This window comes from Ursus arctos, unplaced genomic scaffold (genome assembly GCF_023065955.2).
Source record: "Ursus arctos isolate Adak ecotype North America unplaced genomic scaffold, UrsArc2.0 scaffold_19, whole genome shotgun sequence".
NCBI lineage: Eukaryota > Metazoa > Chordata > Mammalia > Carnivora > Ursidae > Ursus > Ursus arctos.
Window position 1 is genome coordinate 57,159,713 of NW_026622863.1, and position 22,305 is coordinate 57,182,017.

Sequence of the window (22,305 nt, forward strand, 5' to 3'; positions counted from 1 at the left end):
AACACTGAGATGTACGAATGAAGGAAATAAAACCCCGTGATCTCACCAGCCAGAGAAGCCCCGTGATCTCACCAGCCAGAGAAAACCAATGTTGACATTCCCCCCCCCCCCCCACTGTGAGGCAAGGTAGCAGAACGGTAAGCACACAGCCGACAAGAGCCAAAGCGCGGGGTCCTAACCTTAGCTCTGCCATGTATCGGACGTGTGTGAAATGGCAAGAAGAACAGTACAATCTCAAGGGGGTTGTTTCAAGGATAATTTTTTTTAAGATTTTTATTTATTTATTGGACAGAGAGAGACAATTGTGGGAGAGGGAACACAAGCAGGGGGAGCAGGAGAGGGAGAAGCAGGCTTCCCGCTGAGCAGGGAGCCCGATGCGGGGCTCCATCCCAGGACCCTGGGATCATGATCTGAGCTGAAGGCAGATGCTTAATGCTGAGCCACCCAGGCGCCCCTGTTTCAAGGATAATTGAACATAATACCCAACAAAGCTTAGTGTTTGGGCTTGAGTTTCAAGAAAAAATTGTCAGGAAATCGCTCAACCAAACACTTCTCCAGGGCAGTGGACACAGAAGAGTGAAACTGTTCGTCTCCACAATTAGGAGTCTGTGGTGAGTTTTAATAGCTTTTTAAACCAATGTACCTTAGGAAATAAGCCGGGACTGTATCATTTACCTCCAATGATAACAATTAAGAGAGTCATTACTAATTTTCACACTTAGTCATTGTTTTATAACTTATGCAGTTGACTAAATGGTATGTCACAAACTTTGCAACCAACTCAAGCATCAGGGGAGTCTTTTTTAACATTTTATTTTTAATTATTTTAAATTAAATTAACTTTTAATTTTAATTATTTTTAATTTAATTAATTTAATTTAAGAATACAGACCATGAAATTTACCCTCTTATCTGTTTTTTTCCATCTTATCCATTTTTAAGAGTAGAGTTCAATAGTGTTACGTCCATTCACATTTTTGCACATTCACATCGTCTCCAGAACTTTTTCATCTTGCAAAACTGAAATTCTGTACCCATTATACATTTTAAATCCCCACTGTCCCTCTCCTTCCCTGCCGCCCAAAAACCACTGTTCTATTTTGTTTGTTTGAATTTAACTATTTTGGATACCTTGTATTAAGAAGTATCACACAATACTTGTCTTTTTGTGACTGGCTTATCTCACTTCACATCATGTCCTTAAGGTTCATCTGTGTTGTAGTGTATGAGAGGATATCCTTTTTTTTTTTAAGATTTTATTTATTTATTTCACAGAGAGAGACAGCCAGCGAGAGAAGGAACACATGCAAGGGGAACGGGAGAGGAAGAAGCAGGCTCCCAGCGGAGGAGCCTGATACGGGGCTTGATCCCAGGACTCTGGAATCACGCCCTGAGCCAAAGGCAGATGCTTAAAGACTGAGCCATCCAGGCGCCCCAAGAGGATATCCTTTTTTAAAGCTGAATAATATTCCATTTTATGGCTCCATCCCATTTTGTTTATCTGTTCATCCATCAATGGTTGTTTTCACCTTCTGGCTGTTGTCCATAATGCCGCTACAAACAGGAACGTGCAAATATCTTTTCCAGGTCCTGCTCTCAATTCTTTTGAATATACATCCGTAAGTGGGGTTAGGGGGTCTTTGATTATATTAAAAAAGCAAAGAAGGTATCAAGTTTCATTAGTACTAAGTGTGTGGGGGGGTGTTTTGTTTTGTTCCTATGAGTGTCACTGGAGTCAGGCTGCCTGGGTTCAAATCTCAGCTCTACCGCTTACGTGCTATGTGCCCTTAGACAAGTGACTTCGCTTCTCTGCCCTCAGTTTCTCCATCTGCAAATAGGACTATTAACAGAAACTACAACCTTCAGGCTTCTGTGGAGGTAAGTGGTTAGATAGACACAAAGTATTTTTGTAAGTGCTCATGAAAGGAACAAACAATTGGTACTTGTTAACAACCTGGATGGCTTTCCAGGGCGTCAAGATGTGTGGGGAAAAGCCCAGTTACAGAGCGTGCATACTGTATGATCCCGTTTATATAACATTCTCTAAGTCGCAGAATTCTAGTGACAGAGAACAGACCAGTGATTGTCAGGGCTTGAGGATGGGGGAAGGGTGTGGTCCCTAAGGGATAGCACAGGACGCTTTTCTTCCCGGTGATGAAACGGCTTTGTGTCCAGATGGTGGTGATGGGAGCGTCAGAGACAGATGTTTTTTGTTTGTTTGTTTGTTTGTTGTTGTTTTTTCTTTTTTTTTTCCTTTTAAGATTTTATTTTGACAGAGAGAGAGACAGCCAGCGAGAGAGGGAACACAAACAGGGGGAGTGGGAGAGGAAGAAGCAGGCTCCCAGCAGAAGAGCCCGATGTGGGACTCAATCCCAGAACTCCGGGATCGCGCCCTCAGCCGAAGGCAGATGCTTAACGACTGAGCCACTCAGGCGCCCCGAGAGAGACAGATGTTAAAAATGATGACATTCAAGGAAGATCTGTGCCCCTTTTGCTATTGTAGCAAAGTCAGCTTTCTGGTTTCGACAAAGTACTATGGTTATGACAGATGTGATTGAGGGAAACTGGCTGAGGGTTCCGTGAAAATTCTCTGCACTTCTTTGCGGCTCCTTGCAACTCTCGAACTACTTCAAAATAAAACGTTATACTAAAAACTGCATCCGGCACCCTGGAAGCACTCAACGACATTAGTCATCACGGTCCTCGGTCTCCCTATGTGCACCCTTCATCTGGTCTTATTTGCCCTCTTTTCAGTTCCTTTTCTGGCCAGCTTTAAGCTGGCCAAAATGAATAACAAGGTCCCTTGGGGAGAGGGAAAAAAAAATGCCTCCCACTAAATTCTCCCAGACTGAAAGACTTCCCAACAGAAAGCTTTATAGCCACAGATATAATTATGATTCATCTGTCAATTTCACACCAGTCATTGTTTTATAACTTATGTAATTATCTAAACAGTATTTCACAAACCTTGAAACTACCCAAGCATTGCAGGTCCTCCGTGCTTATAACAGGAAAAAGAATTAACCAAGTGTTCTGAACACCAGGAGACGCCTTACTTTGCTGGGAGCCCAGCCCGGTCGCTGAGAACAAGAGAAAAATAAGAACACAACTTCGCACTTGCGTGTTTACGTGCAACGAAACCTTTGAAAATGACCCAAGTAACGTATTTTAGCTGAAGAAGGGGTGAGGACAGAACAGAAGGGGGACATGGTCATGATTTATCATTCTATACCTTTTTAATAAGCATACTTTATGTGGAAATAGTACCTATTCAAAAATTAAGTAGAAATGGTGTTTTACTTACACACACACACACACACACACACACACACACACGGATTCTCATGCAAGTTTCTCTGAGTTCAAACCTGGCTGTTTCTTTTTCTTTTTAGAGAGAGAGGGAAGGGAGAGGCAGAGAGAGAGGGAGAGCAAGAATCCTAAGCAGACTCCACGCCCAGCATGAAGCCTGATGGTGAAGAGGGGGCCTCAGTCTCAGGACTCTAAGATCATGACCTAAGCCAAAATCAAGAGTCAGATCCTTAATGACTGAGCCACCCAGGTGCCCCCAACCCAGTTATTTCTTACTGTGTGGCCTTGGAAAATTATTTTAATGTCCCTTGGCCTCAGTTTCCCCAGTTTATAGTGAGGATAGCAACAGCAGCAAGATTCATTGCAATATAAAAAAGTTAATGTGGGCGCCTGGGTGGCTCAGTCGACTGGTTGAGCGTCCGACTCTTGACCTGGACTCAGGTCATGATCTCAGGATGGTGACATCGAGCCCCTGGCCAGGCTTCATGCTCAGCATAGAGTCTGCTTGAAATTCTTGCTCTCCCTCTCCCTCTGCCCCTCCCCCCCACTCCCACTCGTCCTCTCTCTCTCTTTCTGTCTCAAATAAATAAAGCTTTTAAAAATTTTTTTAAAATAAAAAATAAAAAAAGTGAATCCATGCAAAGCCCTTAAAGCAATTCTACAGAGCATGTGTCCAACATACGTTAGCCCATAGTCTTAACATTTCCCCCTTGAGTAAGTAAAAACAAAAGAGTACTCTCTTTTCACCTCCACTGCCATCTTAACAAACCTAGCCGGTGAGGTTTTTACTGAGAAAAAAAATTATTTCTTTATATAATGAGAAAGTCATGTTTCTTTATCTCTCTGGTTTTTTGAAAGACAGTTTCATGATTTAATCCCATGAGATTAAGTACAACAACACAAGTAAGACAGTGACTACAGTTGCTCAATGTATGTGAGCTGTTTATTATGTTATTACTATTATTCTTATCACGATCATTATTTGGGCATCCTGGTGCACAGAGGAGATGGACAACCAGGGTCACCATGACCCAAGCGTAGGTAGAGATGATGGTGATGTCTTCAACTTATTTTTTTTTTTAAGATTTATTTATTTGAGAGAGAGAGAGAAAGAGAGCAAGGGGAGGGGAGGGGAGAGGAAGAGGGAGAGAGAATCTCAAGCAAACTCCTCGCTGAGCGTGATCCCACCGCAGAGCTCGATCTCACAACCTGAGCCAAGAGCAAGAGTCCGATGCTTGGCCAACTGAGCCACCCAGGCTCCCCGATTTCTCCAGCTTACTAAATCATTACATTAGTGGAAATACTTGGAGGTAACAGTAGCTGAGCTCTGAGGCAGAAATACTCAGCCTCTTGCCCAGTGTCTCATGGGAGCAGGTCGGACCCCAGAGGCCACACTCCTGGCCCTTCCGTTTGGAACCTGAGAGACCCAAGATCGCTATCAGGACATGAGCTCACCAGGGGCAAAGCTCAGGTGGCCACCTCCTCCTGCTGCCACCTGGAATACACCTGCCCCTCTGTCCCCTGTCTAATACCAGAACTGGGTGCTGAGGCCCACAGTGACCCACCCCAGGGAACTTGGGGCCGCTCCTTTGTCCCTTACCCCCCCCCAACCTCTTATTCTCTCCCTGTGTGTGTCTCTGGCTCCACAAGGGGGCAGCGTTGGCTAATGGTTAGAAACACACAGTGGGGACGCTGTGGGGCTGGGGGTTCAGATTCCAGCTCTACCGCTTACCACCTTGGTCCGCCACAATCCGCTCTTAGCTTCTCTCTGCTTCCCTTTTTCATCTCTGCAGTAGGGGCGATCACAGCTCCTCTTTCAGCGGATGACGTTTGTGAGGAATCTAGAAGAGTGCCTGACACAAAGTAAGGGCTGTCTGTACCATCGATAAGTGGGTCGATCTACCAGGACATCAGTGTATGACCGTTACTGTTTTCTCTGGCTTCTCTGATCTCTTTCTGAGTCTTTCTGTATCCATGTGTCCTCTTTTTTTCCCTCCACTGGGGTCACGAACTCTGCGGCCTCCCAGGGCCAGGCAGGTCATGTAAAGGAGGGGAGCATCTGGGTGTGGGCCAGGAAACCCCGCAGGCTGCCCCCAGGGCAGTGGCCACTCAGAGCCTGCTGCTGATGGATAGTGTCCCTGGGAATGCAGACTCGATGCTGACTTTTCAAGAGAAGCTTGAAATCTCCTGATCCATCAATGGGGGTGGCCACTTAAAAAAAAAAAAAAAAGCTTTGGGGCGCCTGAGTGGTTCAGTTGGTTAAGCGTCTGCCTTCAGCTCAGGTCATGATCTCAGGGTCCTGGGATCAAGCCCCGCATCGGGCTCCCGGTTCAGCTGGAGAGTCTCCTTCTCCCTCTCTCTGCCTACTGCTCCCCTTGCTTCTGCTCTCTCCCTCTCTCGCTCCCTCTCTCTCTGTCAAATAAATAAATAAAATCTTAAAAAACAAAAAGATACAAGCTCCCTGCTCAGTGGGAAGCTTGCTTCTCCCTCTCCCTCTGATCCTCGTCCCTGCTTGTGCGTTCTCTTCCCTGTGTCTCAAATGAATAAAGAAAATCTTTTAAAAAATGGATTGAAGATTTAAACAGAAGACCTGAAACTGTCTGCCTCCTGGAAGAAAACAGGGGGGGGGGAAGAATCTTCATGACATTGACCTTGGCAATGATTTCTTGAATATGACACCAAAACAGAGGCAACGCAAGCAAAAAATAGACAGGTGAAATCACATCAAACTAAAATGTTTCCGCCCAGTAAAGGGAACCATCCCCAGTGACAGGTGACCTATGGAGTTTGAGCAAATATTGGCAGACCATACAACTGATAAGGGTTAATATCCAAACGATATGAGGAACTCCTTCAATTCAATAGCAAAAACAAACAAACTAAAAAAAAAAAAAAAGCAAATAACCTGATTTAAAAATGGGCAAAGGTAGGGGCACCCAGGTGGCTCAGTCGGTTAAGCATCTGCCTTTGGCTTAGGTCATGATCCTGGGGTCCTGGGATCGGGCCCCATGTCGGGCTCCCTGCTCAGTGGGGAGTCTGCTTCTCCCTCTCTCTGCCTGCTGCTCTCCCTGCTTCTGTTCTCTGCTCTGTCAAATAAATAAATAAAATCTTTAAAAAAAAAGATGATTATTGTAAAAACGCTTTGAAAAACGAAAATGCCCTTAAAATTCTCCAGTAAAAATGGGCAAAAGACTGAAATAGACATTTCTCCAAAGAAGACATAGAAATGACCACCAGGTATAAGAAACAACGATCAATGTCACTAATCATCAGAGAAATGGAGATCAAAACCACAGGGAGATACCACTTCACAACTGTTAGGATGGCGATTATTGAAACAAAGACACAAACAAAAGCAGAGATGAGAAGGGTTGGTGAGGACGTGGAGATACTGGAAGGCTTGTTCACTGCTCCTGGGAACATTAATGGTGCTACTGCTATGGGTAACAGTGATGAGGTCGTGCAATATCGGTGAGGTTCAGTGGGGTGGAGTCCGGAGCCGAAGACCAAGAAAGCATTCTTGAGACATCTTTGGTGCAAAACAGTGGTTTATGAAAGCACGGGGCAGAAAGAGCTGCCGCCCCAGCTTGTGAGGGGTGGCTGATTATATACTACGGGGTTGGGGAGGTAAGGAAAAAGGGAGGTTGAGAAAGTACTTTCATATGTTAAAGACGACTCCCAGGACACCCGAGGCCTTGCCATTGTCAAGTTAAAGTTGTTTACCCCTCTAGCAAGACATTAACATGAAGATAGTTGGGAACCTCCTGGAGGCTGCAGATTATAAGGACATTTAATTGTATTCACATTCCCTCTGGAAGCGAGGTTACTGATAGCTTTGTTTTTGTAAACTGCTAAACCATTCGTAAACTGAGGGAGACTCAAGTCTTGCAGGATTGTGGTCTCTATAGGTAACTATTTCTTTTTCCTTTAGGGCAGCCTGAGGAATGTCAAATACATCCCGTTGGGGGGGTTGCGGGGTGTCAGTTTCTGCTTTGTCAATTTCTGCTTTGTTCTCAGCTTTGTCAGTTTCTGCTTTGTCTTCAGCTTGCCTTCTGTCCCCTCGTCAACAGTGTGGTGGCTTCTCAAAAAATTAAAAGAATTACTGTGTGATCAGCAATCTCACTTCTGATTATTTATTCAAAGACATTGCAATCAGAGTCTCCAAGAGACATTTGTGTGTAAAAACAACCCAAGCGTCTATCAACAGATGAATGGATAAAGAAAATATAGCATATCTGCACAATAGAATATTATTCAGCTTTAAAAAAGGACATCCTGGGATGCCTGGGTGGCTCAGTCATTAAGCGTCTGCCTTTGGCTCAGGGCGTGATCTCAGGGTCCTGGGATCAAGACCCGCATCAGGCTCCTCCGCTACGAGCCTGCTTCTTCCTCTCCCGCTCCCCCTGCTTGTGTTCCCTCTCTCGCTGGCTGGCTGTCTCTCTGTCAAGTAAATAAATAAAATCTTTATAAATAAATAAATAAATAAATAAATAAATAAATAAATAAGGACATCCTGACATTTGTGACAATGTGGATGACCCTGAAGGATGTTGTGCTCAGTGAAATAAGCCAGTCTCGGAAATACTGCATGATTACACTTCTATGGGATATCTAACCACCAACACATACTTGAACAAGACTTTTTTGTTTAAGAGTGGATTTCATATGTTCCTGATAGGGAACAAATCAGCAGCTGAATTTGCTAAGCTAGGGGGTGAAGTCAAGATTCGGTTTTTGATTGAGTTCTGTGTAGTGTATTTTCTTACTTTGTGAGTTCCTGATGGCCGAGGTGAATATCATAAGAATCCTCCAAGGTGTTGCTGAATTTTTTTTTTTTTTTAAGATTTTATTTATTTGAGTGAGAGAGTGAAGAGAGAGAGTGCACACAAGTGGCCGGGGGCGGGGGGTGGCGCAGAGGAAGTGGGAGAAGCAGACTCCCTGCAGATCAGGGAGCCTTACGCCCGATCCCAGGATGCTGGGATCAGGACCCGAGCCCAAGGCAGACGCTTAACCCCTTGAATTTGTTCGCATCCATTTTGAACGACACAGAAACCTCTGATCTTTGGGTTAGCATCACGTTTTGTGAAACACTGTTTCGGATATTTGCAAAGGAATGTTAATATTAACAACAAAAGTGAACATTTGCGAAGTACTTCCCATGTGTACCAGGCTCGGTATTATTGATGAGGGAACAGAAAGCAGGCTGAGGACAAAGCAGAAACTGACACCCCACCCCCCACCCCTCCCGGGGATGTACAGGCCGTTCCTCGGGCACTCCTGGCTGCCCTAAAGGAAAAAGAAATAGTGAACCTATGGAGACCACAATCCTGCAAGACCTGAGTCTCCCTCAGTTTACAAATGTCTTAGCGATCTACAAGAATGAAACATTTCTATCAATAACCTAGCTTCCAGAAGGAAATGTAGATACAATTAAATGTCCTTATAATCTGCAGCCTCCAGGAAGTTCCCAACGATCTTCATGTTAATGCCTTACTGGAGGGGTAAACAACCTTAACCTGACAACGCAAGGCCTCCAGTATCCTGTAAGTCTTCTTTAACATATGAAAGTCCTTTCTCAACCTCCCTTTTTCCTTACCTCCCCCGACCCCACAGTATATAATCAGCCACCCCTCACAACCCCAGGCAGCAGCTCTTTCTGCCCACGGGTCCTGTCCTCGTGTTTTAATAAACTACCATTGTGCACCAAAGACGTCTCAAGAATTTTTTCTTGGTCGCTGGCTCCGGACTCCACCCCACTGACCCTCACCCCTAGTCTACAACCTCATCACTATCGCTTTATGTGTATTAACTCATTGAAACTTCCCAATGTTCTGTGAGACAAGTAATATAGTTATTCCCATTTCACAGATAAGAAACAGAGGCACGGAGAGACTTGGTAATGTGCCCAAGGTCACCGGGCTAGTGAATGGCAGAGCCTGGATTTGAACCCTGACAGTCTGGGTTCCAGAGTCTGTCTCTTAATCGGTGTAAAATCAGTTTGGAAATGGTTTCTGTTACTGTAAATCAGTTATTAGGAAGGGCATTAATCCTTCCCTCATTTGTTCACTCAGTGAATATTTACTGACTACCCACCACGCTCCAGGCGTTCATTGTGCTTGGCCCTGGCGATATAATGGCGACCTTGGCGGGGATGTTTTGTCCTCATGAAGGAGTTTGTGTTCTGGTGCAGGAGACAGACACCTTGAATAAGTGACTCACTAATGTGTCATGGGATTTTGCGGTAGATAAAATAATGCCCAGCAGCAAAGATGTCCTGTGAATATATGATCTTACTTGGGGACTTTGCAGATGTAATTAAAGATCTTGAGATGCGGTGATTAACCCGGATTACGCAAAGGCTCTTCTAAGAGCATCAGAGTTAGACGAGGCAATGTGACAATAGAAGCAGAGCTTAGAGTGATGCGGTTGCTGGCTCTGAGCGTGGGGGAAGAGACCCCCGGCCAAGGAATACAGGTCCATCTAGAAGCCACAAAAGGCAAGGAAGTGGATTCTCCCCTAGAGCTTCCAGAAGGAATCAGTCCAATGAGATTGTCTTTGGACTTCCAGCTTTCTGAACTATAAGAGAATAAATCTGTGCTGTTTTAAGCCAGCAAATTTGTGATACTTTCTTGCAGCAGCAAATTGGTATAGATTTATATGCTGAAAATAAGTTTTATACTGGTAATCAGGGTTTATATACTGATAATAAGGGTAAAGGAATGGAGCCACTCTAGACAGGGGGGCCGTCAGGGAAGGATCCTCCGGGGAGGAGACATTTAAGAAGAAACCTGAATAAGGACACAGACAGGTAAGATCGCGTGCTGTTCGCTCAGGGTGTCGCCTTAGAGATCCGGACTGGCTGGGATTGCGAAAGGGTCAACATGCCTTTGGCTAGAGATTTACTACACCCGTCCTTGGAAGAGGAAAAGAAAAAGCATAAAAAGAAACGGCTAGTTCAGAGCCCAAATTCCTATTTTATGGATGTAAAATGTCCAGGTTGCTACAAGATTACCACGCTTTTCAGCCATGCTCAGACGGTGGTTCTTTGTGTAGGCTGTTCAACAGTGTTGTGCCAGCCAACAGGAGGAAAGGCCAGGCTCACAGAGAGGTGTTCGTTTAGAAGAAAGCAGCACTAATGATCCACACAACCTCTTGAGTCTGTGTTATATCGCAGAAAGACTTATCAGTTCAGTAATTCCAGTTAATCTACCAAGATAATGTAATTATGTTTAATTTTGTAAGGTTTACAACAGTGATCTCCTATTTTGGTGTCAGTTTTTCAATAAAGTTTTGATTATGGGCAAAAAAAAAAAGGACACAGACAGGTAGATATGTGGGCAAAGAGCATTCTGGGTAGAAGCAGCAGCAAGTGCAAAGATCCTGTGGTGGGAACATGTTTTACATATCTGAGAAGCAGCAAGGAGGCAGGTACTGCTGGAGCGGGCAAGGGGGCAGAGGGAAGAAGATGAAGTCAAAGCAGGAGCAAAGGTGGAGAGATCATGGATGGGCCTTTGGGTCACAGTGAAAATTCTAGCTTCTACTCTGAATGCGATCAGAAGTTTTTCGGACCAAGTTTGTGTGTTAAATATTTTCTCCTACAGCTGAGGGCCATTGTAGGTCAGCCCAGCCAAGGATCTGCTGTTTCTAGAGGGTTTTTGGTTGTTTTTGTTTTGGGGGTTTTTTGGAGGTCAGTGACACTTCTGGGGACCAAGATAAACAGGAAAAAAAAAAAAAGGTGACTGCACCCTCTCCCCCACCTCTACAACCAGTTTATGAAGTGTTTCTGGCAGTTTCCATTTAAGATCACTTGATACCACTTACGCTTTGACCCCATTTGATTTGATTCCTATTTTCTCCAAATCAGCTCTATCCAATCAAAATATAACATTTAAGCCGAATATGTAATTTAAAATTTTCTAGTAGCCATATTTTTTTAAAAGGGTGGGAAACAAGCAAAATTTTAATTTTAGTACTATTTTTATTTTAACCCAACGTATCCAAATTCTGATCATTCCAACATATAATCAGTATAAAATTAATAGTAAGATAGCTTACATTCTTTTATACCACCTCTTCAAAACCTACGGCCACATCCCCATCCAAACACTAAATTTTCATCAGAAATAATTGATCTTTATGCAGCCTATAAAACATCAACTTGAAAAAGTCGATTCATGTACCCAGATGTTCCAAATGTACTTAAAACCTTTTCAGTAACGGAAGCGAGATTCAGTGTTGACATTTAAATTAGTTGAAATTGAATACAAGTTAAAAGCCAGTTCCTCTCCCACACCTGCTGTGTTTCAAGCGCTCGGGAGCCCCCCCGCCGGGTGGTCCGACAAAGCTGATCTAAATCCGACTGGCAGGAAACGTCTCAGTCACTTCTGGGGTTCCCTCTCCTCCTCTGCAAAGCGGTGACAGATAACCAGCTTGGCTGGGGCTGGAAAAACGGGGGAGAGTCCAGGCTTTTGGTGCATGGGGGTGTCATCTTCATTTCTGCTCCTTTGATGTTCAGAGGTCCCTCCCAAATCCTGTTGCTGCAGAACGGCCGGGAGATGCCCCCCATGGTGGTCCCCACAGGCACGGCCATCCTCCCATCGTACACGTGGTCAGGATACATTTTCTGTCGCTCCCCAGGCTCGAGGAACCTACAACTCTCTCTCTCCCCATTCTCCCCCATTCCAGGCAGACCCCAGAATTGGCCCGCTCAGTGCTGGCCTCTCTCTTGCCTGGGACAGGAACAGACAAGGGAGATGCCCACACGAGGCTTTGTGGGTTTTTTCCTACTGAATCCCCCATTTCTCGTTTTTGTTTTTTTTTTAAGATTTTATTTATTTATTTGACAGAGAGAGAGAGAGGGAGAGCACAAGCTGGGGGAGCGGCAGGCAGAGAGAGAGGGAGAGGGAGAAGCAGACACACTCCCCTCCCCTCGCTGAGCAAGCGTGAGGGCCTCTATCCCAGAATCATGACCTGAGCCGAAGGCAGAAGCTTAACCAACTGAGACACCCAGGCGCCCCTCCCCACTGCTCTTAATAAAGAAGGAAAACACTTCACTTCCCTTCGGGTCATATAATCTGCCCCAGTGTAGATTTAGTTATTAAGTGAGACCGGGTTGAGGCCATTTGGCGGGAGCCACATCCCTCTGGGAATAGACTGAAGCAGCCATGAGTGGGAGCGGACTGGGAGAGGGGAGCTGAGATGGGGGACCGCCTAGGTCTGAATTACATTTTGGAGGTGCCGCCCTGAGGGCCTGCAGGTGAGCGGACAACCAGAGGGGACTCGTGAATGGGGAGCCGCTTATGCAGAATGGGGCCTGGGCACTAGGGTGGGTCACACTGGGGGAGATTCACACTCCCTTTTGTCTATGTTTTTAAATGACTCCCAGGATGCACGATAATTTCTCCATCTCTGTCCTGATCTCTGTCTCTGTCTCAGTTTCAGTATCTGGCTTTCTTGTCTCTGTCTCTCTCTGCCTTTATCTCTTCCCCCTGTTCTCTCTCCCTGTCTCTGTTCCTCTCCATCCCATGGGCTCTGTGACTTTATTTCTCTCTCTGTCTCTCTCTGTCTCTGCCTCTGTCCATCCCCCACCCCAGCCTGGGTTCTGTGCCAGGGAGCCCCGTTCCTGGGTCCACACTCCAAACCATTCCCACCTGCCGGGCCAGAACCATCTCCGTGGCATAACTCTCCCATAGCTCTGTCCTGGACCCGTCCCCAAATAAGTGGGTCACTTCTGTCTGACCTCAGGCAGGACAGGGCATAGAAGAGGCCACAAAACAGGGACAGAGAGACGTGATGTCTACTTTCCTCTCTTTCCTTTCAGCCGCCCAGCCCTGGCCCCAGCATTGGCCCCAACCTGCCTCCTGCCACCGTCCAGACCTTAGTCACGTCTGGATGGCTGTGAGACCTGAGCCCACCCTGCACCCCCACCCCTCCTCCTTGCCTCCCTTGTCCTCGTGGTCAGAGCTGCTGGTCCCAGGACCAGGCAGGGCTGGGGGTCTGTGTGTCACCAGGAGACTGAACACAGGCAGATAACTGGAGACAGAACCAGAGAACCAGACAGGCGCTAAGAGAGAGCAACAGAGAGAGACAGGGTCAGAAAGACAGAGACGAGGCCACAGAGAGGCAGAGAGAAGCACAGATACAAATGCTTCATCATCACGGTCATCTGTCGCCCAACCCCTCATCAAAGCCGTCCACACCTGCTGCTTAGGTGACCTCATCCAACCCCATGGCTCTAAACACCACCTCTCCCCTATGACTCCCCACTGCTTCTCAGCAGCGCTGACCCCTGCCTGCCCGGGCATCCAACCGCTTGGCCCCTGGCAGGCGTCCCCAGCTCAGCTCTTCCCCCCACATCTCCTGCCCGCCTCCACAAAGGGTGACACAAATGGTCAGACCAAGCCTCGCAGGCACCATTCTTGCCTCCTTTCCCCTCCCTCCCCACTTGCCATCCCTTGGTGAGTATGTCGGCTCTATCTTCAAAGTGAAACTTGAGTCTGCTCATTCCTTGTCTCCCTGGACCACAGCATCGCCCACCTGCACTGCTGCCACCAACCCCCTCCGTACTGGTCTCTGCTCCCTTCTCACCCTGCAGTCATTCTCCACCCAGGATGTCTCTTAAAAGTAAATAAGATCATGTTACTCCCTCTACCCTTGTGCTTAAAATCCGTTGCGCTTAAAATAAACCCAAACTTCTTCCCCAGCACTGAAACAAACCCCTGCACAATCTGCCCCATTCCTTCTCCTTGGTCTGCCTTGCACACACCGAGTTCTCACTTTTTCCTGCAAGGCTCACATAGCATGGTGGGTGTCAGCCTAAATGTCCCCTCCTCTGACTCCCCAGCCACCGCCTTGTCTGCAGAAAGCCCGCTGCCCCAGTCATTCTACTATCACCCGCGTTCTCTCTGCACACAGGTGACTACCAGATATTTCTTTTCAGTTTTTCTGTTTGTCTGTTTCCCCTGCTGGGATGTGAGCTCCATGAGCACTGGAATTTGCTTGTTCCTTCCTGCATCTTGAGTGCGGACAGCAGAGCTCCGAGCATGTCATGTATGCACTGCTCTTTACTGAGCAAAGGCTTCATGGTGCTCCCGCTTCCTGGGCACCTGGCACTGTGCCAAGGCACTTTCCCTGCATTCTCTTTTTGGATAGATATTTGGGGAGTGAGGAACAATAGTTCCCCGATTTTACAGGTGGGAACATGGAGGCTCAGAGGGATGCAGTCATCCCAAGGTTCCGAAGGTAGACCACGATGCTGTCTGGATTTGAACCCAGGAAGGTTTGCTGGGGAAGCATAGTAGGGAGACAGAGGGAGGGAGAGAGAATGAGAGAGATTTAATAAGAGAGAAAATAAGAGAACATGAGAGAGAGAAAATGAAAGAACAGGAGAGAAAAAGAACACGAGGGAATGAGAAAGGGAGAACCCAGAAACAAGTGGGACCCTGGTCCCTGCTGGGTCACTGCTCCCGGCACCTCTGGCCCCCTGACGGGAGCCTGGCACCAGCGCTGAGCTGGAAACTGGCAGCACCTGACCCCAGGAATGTGTCCCCGGGGGCAGGCCGGCCCAGCTGGGGATGCTTATAAGTCGCACAGGGGCCCCTGCAGGAAGCAGCTGGTGGGAGCGCAGCCCAGCGCAGGAGCTCGGAGCCCGGAGGCAGCCAGGTGAGCGTCCTGTGGTCTCCGCCCCGCCCACCGCCCCTAAGAGCGCAGTCTCCCCACAGCTCCACGCCACTGTGAATCTCAGCCTCGGGACCCTGTGTCTCCATGTCTCCTCTCCAAAAAGGTCTCTCACTCTCTCCCTAGTTAGAAGTGTGTCTTCCTTTCTCTCTCTGGCTCCCCTAGTCTCTCCGTTTCTCTGAATGTCTCTGTCCATGACTTGGGGCTCTCCGTCTGTCTCTGATTATCTCTCGCAAGTGCTCTGTCTCAGTCCCCTCCGACCCGCGGCTCCCCATCTCCATGCTCCTACTCTCCCAGTTCAGAGATGGAAGGACATTTCCTCCATCCCTTCCTCTCCACCTAATTCTCTCTCTTTCCGCTTCTCTCTCTCTCCCTTTATCTCTCACTCTAAATCTCTGTAGGTTCTGGGGCTCTGGGCGAGGATCTCAGACCTACGATGTGTGTGTTGGGGGGCAGGGGTGGCTTAGGTCCTTGTCTGACCAATCATATCCTAGGGAGACAGAGACAGAGGGAGAGATTTGAGCTGTAGGTCCCCCCCACACACACACTCATCAGAAACTGACCCTCGTGCGCAGGTGCTGACGTCATGACCACAGCAGGAAAACCCTGGGGCTGTTTCCTGGGGTACCTCATCCTTGGTGTCACAGGTATCTGAGTGTGTGTGTGTGTGTGTCTGTGCCTAGGGACACAGTGTTTGTTCCTGTGCAGGTATGACTCAGTGTCCTCCTAGATATGACTAAAGCTGCCTGGGACCGTGCTCTCTGTTTACACACGTGCACGTGACCGAGCTCTCTGCTTACACACATGCGATTCCTGGTATCATAGTGTGTGCTGCTGGTGCATTGTGTGTGTGTGTGTGTGTGTGTGTGTGTGGCTCTGCACACCTCTGTGTGTGGTCAAACCGGTGAAAGGCGGTGCGTTTGAAGGACTCTGACGGTCTGTGCCTGTAAATATCCCTACTTCCTGAGTCTCTGATCCACGGACCCCCAGGGACCCACGGCACGGGGCGACGTGATGGGGTTTCTCGGCGAGCCGGCTTGCTGCTGGTGCGACTGTGGAGGAGGCTGAGCCGGGGGAGGCGGGACTGAGGGCCACAGGGAGCGACACTGCTTCCTTGAGCTTCTGGCTTTGTCACCTTGTGCCTATACCCTGTTTGAGGGTTTCTGCCTGTTCTGGAGGGTTGTGGCCCGGGTAATGCATGAGCCCGGCGTGGTGCTTCTGTGTGTGTGTGTTGAGGGGGGGTTGGGAGGGAGAGACAGACGGAGAGAAATAGTAAATGGGTCTTGGAGATAGGTGTGGCTGGCTCAAAGCTGCAACTCCCTCTCGACAAGAGACCCCTCTCCTCTACCCGGATCTCCGCTTCCGGACTCCCATCCCACCCCAAGAAACCTGATCTGGTCCGTAAAAGCCCTGCATCAAGACCCCGCCCCCAGCAGGCCTGGTCCCACCTCCTGAGCCTACCTCGGCATTCCTGACTCCGCCCCTAGGAGCCCTGACTCCGCCCTCAAGATACGGGACTCCACCCACGGGTCCTTGGTCACGCCCCTGCACTGTGACAGCCCCCCGCCCCCCGCCCTCGGGAGCCCTAGTCCTGCTGTTGGGCCTGCCCCCCAGCCTGGCCCACGCCCCTGCACCGATCCCTGCCCCCAGGAGCCCTAGCTCCACCCTGAGACCATCCCCAGTCCCGACTACACCCTTTAAGCCCTAAGTCCGTGGCCACCCCCCCCCCCCAGGAGCCTTGGTTCCACCCCGAGCCGGCCCCTAGCCCTGATCCGCCCTCAGGATCCTTGGCCTCGAGTAGCGGCGGCCACATCATAAACGGCGAGGACTGCAGCCCGCACTCGCAGCCCTGGCAGGCGGCACTGTTCGCGGAAAACGAATTCTTCTGCGGGGGCGTTCTGGTGCATCCGCAATGGGTGCTGTCAGCCGCACACTGTTTCCAGGAGTGAGTGCGGGGGGCGGGGGGGGGAGGCGGGGCCGGGGCGGGGGGCGAGGGCGGGGGAACGGGAGCAGGATCCGGGACGCACTGTTAGCTGAGGGGAGGGGCCTAAGGTCAGGCTCGGCCTCAGTGCTAAGAGTGGAAACCTGTGTGGAGCGAGCCTCTGCGAGGGAAGTGGGGGCTGTTGCTTTGGAAAGACTCAGCCCGGGGTCGAAATCCCATCTCAGCTGCTGAGTCACTAGTGAATTAAGACAAATTCTTGTCGCTGGATTATTGATTGTGTGAATGAGGATTTGAGATGTGTCCGGGTAGCTCTTAGAGCCACACTTTGCGAGGAGGATGGGGTTGGGGTAAATGGGTGGAGATGGGGTTGTGCTGGAGGGTGACAATGGAGATAACGGTGTAGTTGCCACGGAACTAACTCGTCCCCCGTGGCCCTCCAGCTCTTACACCATCGGGCTGGGACTGCACAGTCTTGAGGCCAACCAAGAGGCAGGCAGCCGGATGATGGAGGCTGAGCTCTCCATCCAGCACCCAGAGTACAACAAACCCTTTATCGCCAACGACCTCATGCTCATCAAGTTGAAAGAATCCGTGTCCGGGTCTGACACCATCCAGAACATCAGCATCGCCTCCCAGTGCCCGACCGCTGGCGATTCTTGCCTCGTTTCTGGCTGGGGTCAGCTGATGGATGGTGAGCTCCTGCGTGTGAGTACGTCCGCCCTTCCTGAACAGTCCCCTCCCAGCCAGAGGGGGCTGACCCAGATCTCTACGTCGCAGGTGGGCAGCCCCAAGTGCTCCAGTGCGTGAATATCTCCGTGGTGCCGGAGGAGATCTGCAGTTCTTTCTATGCTCCCGTGTATCACCCCAGCATGTTCTGCGCCGGCGGAGGACAGGACCGGAAGGACTCCTGCAACGTGAGAGATGGGGCAGGGGAGAGGGAGGGAGGAGGAGCCGGGGTGGGGATGGGGGTGGGGGTGGAGGTGGGGATGGAGAAGGGAGGGAGGGGCACTCGGGGACAAACAGACCCGGGGAGACAGAGAGATGGAGAAACAGAGTAATAGACATGAGTGCGCACGCACATACACAGAAATGCCTCAGGGAGAAACAGAGAGGTAGACTCATAGAGATGAAATGCAAAGAGAATTGGTGTGTGTGTGTGGGGGGGGTAATATATCCAGACATGCAGAGAGGCACAGAGACTCTGGGAGTCAGAGACAGAGAAACAAGCCACAGGGGGAGATAAAACGAAAAAAGAGAGACAGACAGCATAACAACAAATCCAGGAAAATCGAGCAGCTGTTGGGACCTAGGGGAGCAGAATTCCCCCCAGTCGGGGCACTGGAAGGGACCTTGAGGGTGTGCGTTGCTGTTGTTTATTTCCCTGTCTTTGTCTCTTGGTGTCTTTGGGGTCCTTTCTGATCTCAATCTGTCTCCACATCTCTGTGTTTTGGATTCTCTCTCTCTTCCTCTCTCCAAAACCAGGGTGACTCTGGGGGCCCCCTGGTCTGCAACGGGTCCCTGCAGGGCCTCGTGTCTTTTGGACAAGCCCAGTGTGGCCTACCCCACGTGCCAGGCGTCTACACCAACCTCTGCAAGTTCACTGACTGGATACAGAAAACCATCCAGGACAGTTAACTCCCGGGACTTGGACCCAAGCAACCGAGCTCCCGATATATGTTGCAGAAGGGATTCAGGACCCTGGGTGTCCAGTGCTTTCCTCCCTGACACTCAGGAGTCTAGACCCCCAACCCCCTCCTCCCTCACCCCAGGAATCCAGTCCCATCAAGAATCTTTTCCTGTACACAGTGCCCCCTAGTGGCACAATGTTGATCTGGCCTTACCAGTGGCAGAGAAGGTGGTTTTTCACCTTTTTTGTACCTTTCTCTTAAGCCCAGAAATAAAATCTAAGAGAAACACAGCCTCTGAACTGTCCTCCTTGCTTGCATTCCCATTCAAAGGATTCCAGCAAGTAGCTTTTCCTCCTTGGCCTCTAGTTTCCCCAGGAGGGCCACTGGGTTCCCAAGGGAGGAGATAATGCTTGAGAGGTTAAGAGAAATTGATTCTGTGGATATAGTCCAATTTCAAAAAAGTCAAGTCGGCAAATGGCAAATTAATGAGGTTTTCTTGCTTAGTTTATTTTGCTTTGGTTAACCTGTTTTGGTTTTGTCTTCTTAAATGCACTTGAACAATTTTTCATTTGAATTTGCCTCAGAACCCTCCTGCTGTAACTGGGGCATGGTGAGAAGAATCATGGAGAGATATGGAGACTGAGGGCAGAGATGCGGGGAGACTGAGGGCCTAAGAATATTTGGAATTGCTATCCTACTCTTCATTGATAAATTATATTCATAAGAACATACAGCTAAGAATGTCTATTCAAGAATATATTAATAGGGGCACCTGGGTGGCTCAGTCGTTAAGCATCTGCCTTTGGCTCAGGGCGTGATCCCAGCGTTCTGGGATCGAGCCCCACATCAGGCCTCCGCTATGAGCCTGCTTCTTCCTCTCCCACTCCCCCTGCTTGTGTTCCCTGTCTCTCTGGCTGTCTCTCTCTCTGTCAAATAAATAAATAAAATATTTTTTTAAAAAATATATTAATAAATATATTATTTGGGAATCTATTCATCTGGAGATACTCCTCAAAATATATAAAGTAGGGAGTGAAATAACTAAAAGTGAAATAAACAAATTCCCACCCACAGAAGAGGATTTAAAGATGGCTCTTAGAAAATAATAGAATAGGGGCGCCTGGGTGGCACAGTGGTTAAGCGCCTGCGGCTCAGGGCGTGATCCCGGTGTTGTCGGATCGAGCCCCACATCAGGCCTCCGCTATGAGCCTGCTTCTTCCTCTCCCACTCCCCCTGCTTGTGTTCCCTCTCTCGCTGGCTGTCTCTATCTCTGTTGAATAAATAAATAAAATCTTTAAAAAAAAAAAAGAAAAAAGAAAATAATAGAATAGGGACGCCTGGCTGGCTAAGTCGGGAAAAGATGGGGTCTTGATCTCAGGGTTGTAAGTTCAAGTCCCACACTGGGCATGGAGCCTACTTGAGAGAAAGAAGGAAGGAAGGAAGGTAGGAAAGAAAGAAGGAGAAAGAAAAGAAAGAAAGAAAGAAAGAAAGAAAGAAAGAAAGAAAGAAAGAAAGAAAGAAAGAAAGAAAAGGGAGGGAGAGAAAGAGAAAGGAGAGAAAGGAAGGAAGAAAGAGGGAAAGAAGGAAAGAGAAAGAAAGAAAAAATAATAGATGAAAAAGATAAACGTGAATAAGGACATAGATGACCAAGAGGGCTGACAAACTCTATTTAATGGTTCTGTATAGAACGTTGCACCCCGTATCTGAAGAATATACAATCTTTCCAAAAGACACATCTACCAGAATGGCTAGAATTAAACAGAATCGCAGCGCCAAGGGTTGGTTAGCATGCAGAGGGCTGTAACTCTCATACATTGCTGAAGGGGTGTAAATGGGACAACTGCTTTGGAAAACAATTTGGCCATTTCTGAGAAAGATGAGCATACATCTACCCCATGACCAGCAGGCCCACTCCTAGGTATTTATGTAAGAGCAATGGGGGGGAAAAAAAGACTAGCCAGGAATGCTCATAGATGCTTTCCTCAAATAGCCAAATTGGGAACAACCCAAATGTCCATAAAAGGGTGAATGGACAAACTATGACATATTCAATGATCTGATGATTCAGTGATTTTTGAAATACACTTCTGAATAACCCACAGTTCAAAGAAGAAACCATACTGGAGATTAGAAAAGATTTTGAATTGCGTGACAAGGAAAATACAGTGTAAGAAAATAATGAAATGTAACCACCAAAAAGTAGAAATAGCGTATATTAAGTCCCAACAAGCAGAAAGGGAAAAACGAAGGGAAAAAAGCCCACAAAATTATATGATCCCCAAAAGATAGGAAACACAGAAAAATCAAGACAAACAGTAATTTAAAAATAAGATAATATTAATAGTGCCAAATATATCCACGATCACAATAAATGCAATGGATTAAACTCAGATTAGAATGTAAAAGGCTGGGGCGCCTGGGTGGCACAACGGTTAAGCGTCTGCCTTGGGCTCAGGGCGTGATCCCGGCATTATGGGATCGAGCCCCACATCAGGCTCCTCCGCTGGGAGCCTGCTTCTTCCTCTCCCACTCCCCCTGCTTGTGTTCCCTCTCTCTCTGGCTGTCTCTATCTCTGTCGAATAAATAAAATCTTAAAAAAAAAAAAAAAAAGAATGTAAAAGGCTGTTCCACGCTGTTTTAGAGACACACCAAAAGCTCGTGGAAAAGTTGAAAGCCAAAAATGAAGATTTACCAAGAAATATTACCGCTAAGAATGGTAGGGGAACTTTACGGATATCAGTCAATTTAGGCATTAATACTAAAACCATTACTAGGCAGAGTGGGTCACTACAAAGTAATAATTCTTCATAAAAACTTTGTAGTAAATACAATTCCAATTTTTTTTTAAAGATTTTGTTTATTTCTTCAACAGAGATAGAGACAGCCAGCGAGAGAGGGAACACAAGCAGGGGGAGTGGGAGAGGAAGAAGCAGGCTCCTAGTGGAGGAGCCCGATGTGGGGCTCGATCCCAGAACGCCGGGATCACACCCTGAGTTGAAGGCAGACGCTTAACCGCTGTGCCACCCAGGTGCCCCACAATTCCAAATTTGAATATTCATAAAACAGCTTCATAATACTTCATATAAAAATTGATAGGACTACAGGGAGAACTAGAGCAATTCATCCCATGGAAATGTGAGATTTCAATGCCATTGTCATGCAAAGGATCTGGTATCACACAGACTACATTCTCCAGCCGCGATGCAAGAAAATTAAACTTTAATATGCACATTAACATAATACCCATACCCACAGAAGTTAAAATGCAACCACTCATCTGAATAATTCATGATAAAAATGAAATCATGATGGAAAAAATGGGTGAAAAAGTCATCATAATGGAAATTTTTAAAAACTAAGAACTGGATGATAAAAACATGACATACAAAACTTGTGGGGAGCAGCAGATTTTTAGCTTTGAATAATTAGATTAGAAAGAAGAGTGGGTGAATATAAAGGAGCCAAGGTGTTAGACAAAAATAGCCAGTAGACCTAACGCAAAGGAGACTGAGGTGGGGAGACCCCCAGAAATAAAGATCGGGCACTAGCTGGAGGTGAGAGCAGCCTGGAGCTCTGGGTCAGAACTCGCTCTCTGAGTGCCTGGCTCCACCCCATGCTCTAAACACCCTGGTGGGGGTCCGGGGGGTGGGTGGGCTGGGGGGTGTGGACTGGAAGAGAGCAGCATCTGACCCCCAAGGCGTGTGTCCACCAGTCGTAGGGGTGGGAGAGCCTGCGGAGAGCAGCTTCTAA

At 47.9% G+C, this 22,305-nt stretch overlaps 2 protein-coding genes across 2 annotated transcripts; both read left to right on the top strand.

The window, feature by feature from the left end:
• The first annotated feature begins 10,127 nt into the window (after positions 1–10,127).
• Positions 10,128–10,622, top strand: LOC113247306 (40S ribosomal protein S27-like). The gene has a single exon (XM_026488314.4). It carries the CDS (start codon positions 10,191–10,193, stop codon positions 10,443–10,445), a length of 255 nt encoding a protein of 84 aa, XP_026344099.1. The 5' UTR covers positions 10,128–10,190; the 3' UTR covers positions 10,446–10,622.
• Positions 10,623–15,571: 4,949 nt separating this feature from the next.
• KLK4 (kallikrein related peptidase 4) lies at positions 15,572–18,562 on the top strand. The gene is made up of 5 exons (XM_026488291.2): positions 15,572–15,632; positions 16,768–16,930; positions 17,368–17,618; positions 17,705–17,841; positions 18,410–18,562. The coding sequence occupies exons 1-5, from the start codon at positions 15,572–15,574 to the stop codon at positions 18,560–18,562; spliced, it is 765 nt and encodes a 254-aa protein (XP_026344076.1).
• The last annotated feature ends 3,743 nt before the right edge of the window (positions 18,563–22,305 follow it).